Raw genomic sequence first — 6,283 nt, 5'->3', positions numbered from 1 at the left:
AACTGAAGCAGCTCCGACCTTGCACCCATTCTCCTCACGCCCCGAGGTGGCTCTTACTTGCTAGCCGCCGAGCTCCGCCTCTACCATCCGCAAGTCAAGATGGCAATAGGTATGTACCCGACGGGTAGTAGACACCCACACCCATTCTCGTCGAGACTAGATTGTACCCGTCAGGTTACCCGTAACCGCACACAGGTAAAAAAATAATTCCATACCCATACCCGGCGGATAATTTGTTCCCGGCGGTAACCCGCACCTGAAAACACACCCGACAATCTGATGCGTGGGGACGGGGGCAGCCGAGTAGCAGGTTCCAGCCGAGGAGCGAGCGCGATGCTGCGGTGCGGCCTCTAGCGGCTGGGACAGACAGGTTCGGGTGGAGCTCGAGTTGACGGCTCGCCGTGCGGCCACGGAAGGGAAACGGGAGTACGGGATGGGCGGACAACAGGGAGCCAGGCGAGGGACCAGGGCGCGAGCGCGCGAGCGCTCACCGGGTGAGCGGCAACATTCCAGCTCTGGTTGTCGAGGTGCATGTCTTGGGCACCTTGGGGAGTTCCCTCCGCTCGTCGGCGGCTAAGTCCCAGGGGAAGAGGGTGGTGTCGGGGGGATGGGGGCAGAGAGGTTCCGCCCAACTTGCATAAATTTAGGGTTGTGCATCTGTACGGAACAAATGATATTGAATGAAGATACAAATAGGTTAAATGGATACAGCAGAAGAAGATTGAAGACCTGATAAAAAAAAGAAAGAAAGGAAATATGGAATAATGGACAGACACAAAGAAATTTTTTGAAAAAAAGAACTATGTAATCAATCTTAAATAGTACAGGAAATTATTGATATTTAGACAACAAAAATTAAATTTTGTAATAAAGCAGTCTTGGCAACCCATTATGAAATTCAGTTAACATTTAGATGAAATAGTTTTTTTTTGAAAAAAATAGATACCAGGAAGGTCGAACCCAAGACCTTAAGAGAGTTGATGTGATCCACTGCCTACCATTGAGCTACGCACTTAATTTTGAAATAAGAAGACAAAATAATCTATATATCCCATCGCCCAACCTGGTGTTGACCCCCAAATTTTCTGCTGTTGTCATTCCCGCGCCTGTAGGCCAAAGAAAAGTTTTATTTAGGCGGCAGAACAAAAAATTCGCCCACCATTGTGCTGCCCCCATCTTTTTAGGCGTTCAGTTACCTCTACGCCATCCATTGCCCACCTCCTCAACTCATTCGCTTCCCTCAAGAAAATCACGTTCCCTTCCAGTGGCAGGCAGGGGGCGACTCCATCTGCGTCGTGTGGCGCCAGGAGAGCAGGGAGCGGCATCGATCCAGCCACCACCAAGATGGCTCCTGGGAGGAAGCCAGCGGCACGAGCACGGGAACCTGCAGGTAGAGCCTACACAAACCCTAGGTAGCCTCGACATGTCGGCCATGGATTTGGGTAGTTCTGCTGTTTTGCGGTTTGGAGGCATTGGCCATGATTAGATTTATATGTGGATTTTTGAGGAAAGCAGGAATTTTGTTAGGGTAATTGGTACTTCTGTTCCATGTTATCTGGAATTATTATTTGATAAGAAGATTAGTAACAGTACAAGATGCACAGCTTTTGCCTTGAGTTCACATCAGATGGTTAACTGTCATGAAGTATTTATTTCATTCATAGCCTAGTGGGTTGATTGCTCGTAGGGAATTGTTTCTGATCTATCCTCTGCATTGATGTGTTCAGGCTGTATCGTGACTAGTACGATGTTTGTCTCAGTGTTTACCGCCTTCGATGAGGCATAGATAACTAATAAGATCAATCAGTACTCCATGAATGATTTCAGTCTGCAATTTTTCTGGGTGTAAAGTATGCTGGTGACTTTGTAAAAGCTAATAATTTAGTTGGATTATTCCTAGAATCTGATGTTCTGAGCATATTTTTCTCAACCTGTCTATACAAATTTAGTACTCTCAACTCTGATTTTTAATTGTACTTAGTGCTAAACTGTGTTTAGAAACAGAGGATACTTTCTGTAGACATATGGTTGAGAGTCCAGAATTAGTTGTTCTCTATGTTTACCAGCTATAGTTTCATCCGCTTCACATATACTTACCATTTTTTGTATAGAAACTCCACTTACTGATTATGAGCGCTTGAGGGCTCAAAATATGATGAAGAACAATCAAATGTTTCAAAGGCTTGGGCTTTCTACATTGGCATCAATGATTAACAATACAAGTTCAAAGAGCAAGGATGATGTTTCTCGACAATCAGGATCTTTGTATGATGCTCAGGATAGTGAGGGCTCTGAACAAGAGGAGGTCAGCAAGGTACACATTCTTCTCTGCATTACAATGTTTGTCCTATGACTATTATCTTTACATCTGCTCGTACACCGATTCCTCGTGAAGGAGGCGCACGGGGGCGGACTCGGGTGGACTGGAGACTGGGAGGCGCACGGGGGAGTGAAAACCAAGCTCTTAACGGGCCCATAAGGCCATAAACCAGCCCATAAACGGGCTATTTCCTAAACGCCCCCATAAACGGGCTGAAAACCTTTTACCACCGTCTCCAAACCGTTCCGTTCAGCCCGTTCAACCTGTTTTTTCCCGTCTTGGACCGACTAAACGGGTCAACTGTTTACAAGCCTGACTAGGCCCTAAACTATGCGGTTACCCTCCGTCTACCGTCTAGACCCGTTTAGACGGTCCGTCTAGCCCGTTTAGGAAAACATTGGATCAAAGAGAGTGGTAGCAACTGATCGAGAAGAGGCATCTATTAGAGTCACTAGGCAAAGGAGTGCAATCACAAAGCAAGTGCCATCCGAAAGCTTCACTGCTGCCACACAGGATGCTTTGGAACATCCTAATTCTCCATTACAAAATGAGAACCAGATTGACATTGGTGATGAAGGCAAGTGGTTTTCTAGAATCTATATAGTTTGCATGTGGAATATTTACTGCATTAATTTGCATATAACCTGCAAAAAGGATCAATAATTTATTTTCTAAAATTAGCAAACTCTAGATGTACTTCATAGATTAGTATTGCTACTTGCATCATTTTTATTTGCCACTAACTATGTTAATGAAATTTTGTTAGGTGCATCGATTGCTACAAGAAAACAAGTGCCAAGGGGAAAAAGTCTTGGCAAGGGGCTGGATTCATTAAGCAGAGGGTTAGGCACTAAGATACCAATCCAAATTTCTGAAGGGAAGAGAAGACCGGAGCCACCTATTCAGGCGGCAAAGCTTGCATCGGAGGGTGGGATCATACTCAAACAGCACATACCAATCTATCCACATTGGAAGAATTACAAGGATGAGGGACAAATTACAAACTGCATTGACCAACTTGCTATAAGTCAATTTAATTCTAGTTGATTAATCCTATTTCTTTGGTTCCTTTGCATCTGAAATCCTATTGTTCATTGTTTTGTTAGGGACAATTCACCATGGACGTCAACAGTAAGGCAGTGCATGAAGCCTGCACTGACTTGCTAAAGTGTGGGCAACGACAAATGAGGTATAGGCTGAAAAAGCAGTACTTCAACGAGATACCTGCAAATCAAGTGAGGACAACATCACCTATTAAGCAGATGACTGATGATCAATGGAGAGAATTGGTGGAGATGTGGTCAAGCCCAAAGCATAAGGTATGACATGCATACTAGCTTGATATTCAATCAACCTTGATTCGATATGTTATTCGTGCACTACCTCCCTGTGTATTAGTCACTCATGGGCAAATGTTTTTAGTGAAGTGGCACTGAATTTTTGTACATGTATTTCTGCTTTAATTTATGCGTTACTAAATATGTAAACTAGAACCTAGATGATTTGCTTTTGTATAAATCTAGTGCTAATAATCATGTAAATTTCAGATTCTGAAATTATGAATCTTGGCCGTGATCAATCTCAGGTTGAGGAAGCTATAGCTTGTTTTCTTTTCTTCTTAAATTGTTTGCTTATATATACTAATTCTTTACATTCATGTTTCCTAGAGATTCATTGTACTGTGTGGTATCACTGATGTTCACCTCATGACTAAACATATTTGCCATGTGACCTCTAAATTGTGACATTGAGTTAGTAGTTTTCATCACCTCAACCACTGGGTTATAAGGCTGATCTTTACATCAGCTTTCCTGATTTCTAGTACTTCCTGTTTGTCTCCATTGACTAGATTGATTTCTATCAAACTGTTTTGCTATAACGTTCCTACAACTTACTTTTGTTCTATGATCTACAGGACAAGTGTATCAAAAACAAACTTAACCGCGAGCAGGTTCAGTTTCAGCAGAGGACAGGGTCTCAGTGCTATATTGCAAAAACTTATGTCGTGGTAAGAAAGTACTAGCCATCAAATACTTCATTGAAATTCTCTGAAATGTCCAGCCACCTATAAGAGATCGTGCAGCTAGAAAATAGCATCCGTTCTTATTTATTTAAGTAGAGAAAAAAAAAGCAGCAAGCAATTGTAGCACAAAACCACTATGTGTGTCCATTGTTTGATTGGAATTTTTTTAGATGACTATCACATGCTGTGCATAGTTTTGGATGTGTTCTTATCTTACACAAGTATTTCTTGGTCAGCATTGCTCCTACATTATATAGTAGATTTTTCTTATACAATTTAAGCTGTTTTGTTAATGAGATAGGTACAACATACGCACATTGTTAAAACTCCATTTTACATTAAACCACCTGAATTGCACCTTTTAGAGAAAAACTAGCATGTTTTGACAAAGATGAGCATACACACTAACCTTTTAGACCAACCAGATCCTAAGCTGTCGACATAAACTGTTTTCTTTGGAAAATTGTCCTTCATTTGCTATTCATTATTCACATCCTTGCATCCAGTTATTAGTAGAGTTGTCTATGATATGTCTACTTCTACTTTGTATCCACTCTATCATGTAGGTTTTAGTAGACATTAGTAGAGTTTTTGTTTCCTTCAAATGTGATATTTGTAGACATCCTTTGATCAGATAGCGTTATCATGTTTTGGTGCAAGTACTTCCTTTATTGGAGGAGTTGCATGGTACTACTAATTCCATTCACGTCATTTCAGAAACAAGATAAATACAAAGATACCGACCCTACTGCAATTGATCTGTTCAAGGAGACACATTGTAGTAGAAAAATTGGCTTTACTGAATCTGTGAAGAAAGCAATTGTAAGTCCTTGTTTCCTCTTTTTTTCCTATTCTCAGCAAAGTCCTAGTGAAAATAAACCTGAGTCCAATATGCAAGACTGAGATTTATTCATTTTGCTACGATGATACGGAAGTAATTGTTGCTGAACCAGAAAATGATGGACAAAATGTCAAGTCTTCCACTGATGCTTTTTCCGAAGTCTTGCCGCAGTCAAGTAAATTCTTACACAATGTAGGCATTATGTCCTCCTCCAAGTCAAGCACTAGAGTTGGCGTGTCTTCAAAGGTGCAAGAACTTCAAGCTCAGCTTGAGATGGAGAAGCAGGAAAAGGCCAAACTCCGGCTGGAGATGGATAGCTTGAAGTTGCAGGCACAAGAATCTGAGTCAACCATGGTTAAACAATCACATGAGGTTGATAGGTTGAAGGACACCTTAAAGTCTCAGGCACAGCAATCTGAGGCAGCAATGGCAAAGCAATCGGAAGAGATTGAGAGTTTGAAAAAGATAGTCCAAGATTGTAGTGGGTTCCTACGTCAAATGATAACCTTCCAAGGTCAAGTGCCTCCTCCCTAGACTGCTTGTCGGTGTGGTTCTCATCCGTCAAATGGAGCTTTGCTACTTTTTGTGACCTCCTTGAACTTGCACTTAGTTAGGTCTACAGCCACAACTATTTTCTTTCTTTGATTAGAGTTAAAGGATTTCCATATTTATTTCATCGCCTTAAACCATTGGCTACTGGTCAAATTTGTTTCTTTATTTCATAAGACTTTGTTGTTGATGATGGAAAATGTACTTGTGTTGAATGCATTAATGGACCTGCAGCTTGATGATAACCTTTCATTACTTGTTTTAAATTGGGCTACGCCACAACTGAATGGTTCTCAATTGCCTCTGGTAAATTTTGAAGTGGGGCTAAAAATGGATGGCTTATTCTACAGATGGATCTGAAAAAATGTGTAAGATTGAACCCATAAATAAATCAGGCCTGCCATTGGTGTAGCACAAATTAGAATTATTAATTATGTGGGCTTAATTAGACCACAAAACATTTTATGACGAACTAAAATGTCACAACTTTTTTGCAACATGAGCTGCCATGTCACATGCCACATCATTTTATTCTATGACGAACCAAATC

General features: G+C 41.4%; 1 protein-coding gene across 3 annotated transcripts; it reads left to right on the top strand.

The window, feature by feature from the left end:
* Positions 1-1,100: 1,100 nt before the first annotated feature.
* On the top strand, positions 1,101-5,985 carry LOC120674403. Of its 3 annotated transcripts, XM_039955592.1 has the most exons (7): positions 1,102-1,390; positions 1,728-1,850; positions 2,112-2,314; positions 3,087-3,639; positions 4,236-4,328; positions 5,061-5,165; positions 5,266-5,985. In XM_039955592.1, exons 4-7 carry the CDS (start codon positions 3,439-3,441, stop codon positions 5,716-5,718), a joined length of 852 nt encoding a protein of 283 aa, XP_039811526.1. In that variant the 5' UTR covers positions 1,102-1,390; positions 1,728-1,850; positions 2,112-2,314; positions 3,087-3,438; the 3' UTR covers positions 5,719-5,985. The 3 variants fall into 3 exon arrangements, with proteins under 3 accessions (XP_039811527.1, XP_039811526.1, XP_039811525.1); XM_039955593.1 differs by lacking the exon at positions 1,728-1,850 and having other exon boundaries at positions 1,101-1,390; positions 5,381-5,985; XM_039955591.1 differs by lacking the exon at positions 1,728-1,850.
* Positions 5,986-6,283: the final 298 nt, after the last annotated feature.

Source organism: Panicum virgatum, chromosome 5N (assembly GCF_016808335.1).
Source record: "Panicum virgatum strain AP13 chromosome 5N, P.virgatum_v5, whole genome shotgun sequence".
Classification (NCBI taxonomy): Eukaryota; Viridiplantae; Streptophyta; class Magnoliopsida; order Poales; family Poaceae; genus Panicum; species Panicum virgatum.
This window is presented reverse-complemented; position numbering and strand designations above follow the sequence as displayed.

Excerpts from the sequence above, each read along its gene's own strand:
- LOC120674403 (XM_039955591.1), top strand. The coding sequence starts at position 3,439 with ATGGACGTCAACAGTAAGGCAGTGCATGAAGCCTGCACTGACTTGCTA. Across the intron at positions 3,640-4,235 it reads GGTCAAGCCCAAAGCATAAG|GACAAGTGTATCAAAAACAA; the intron begins GTATGACATGCA and ends TATGATCTACAG. Across the intron at positions 5,166-5,265 it reads AATCTGTGAAGAAAGCAATT|GATGATACGGAAGTAATTGT; the intron begins GTAAGTCCTTGT and ends TCATTTTGCTAC.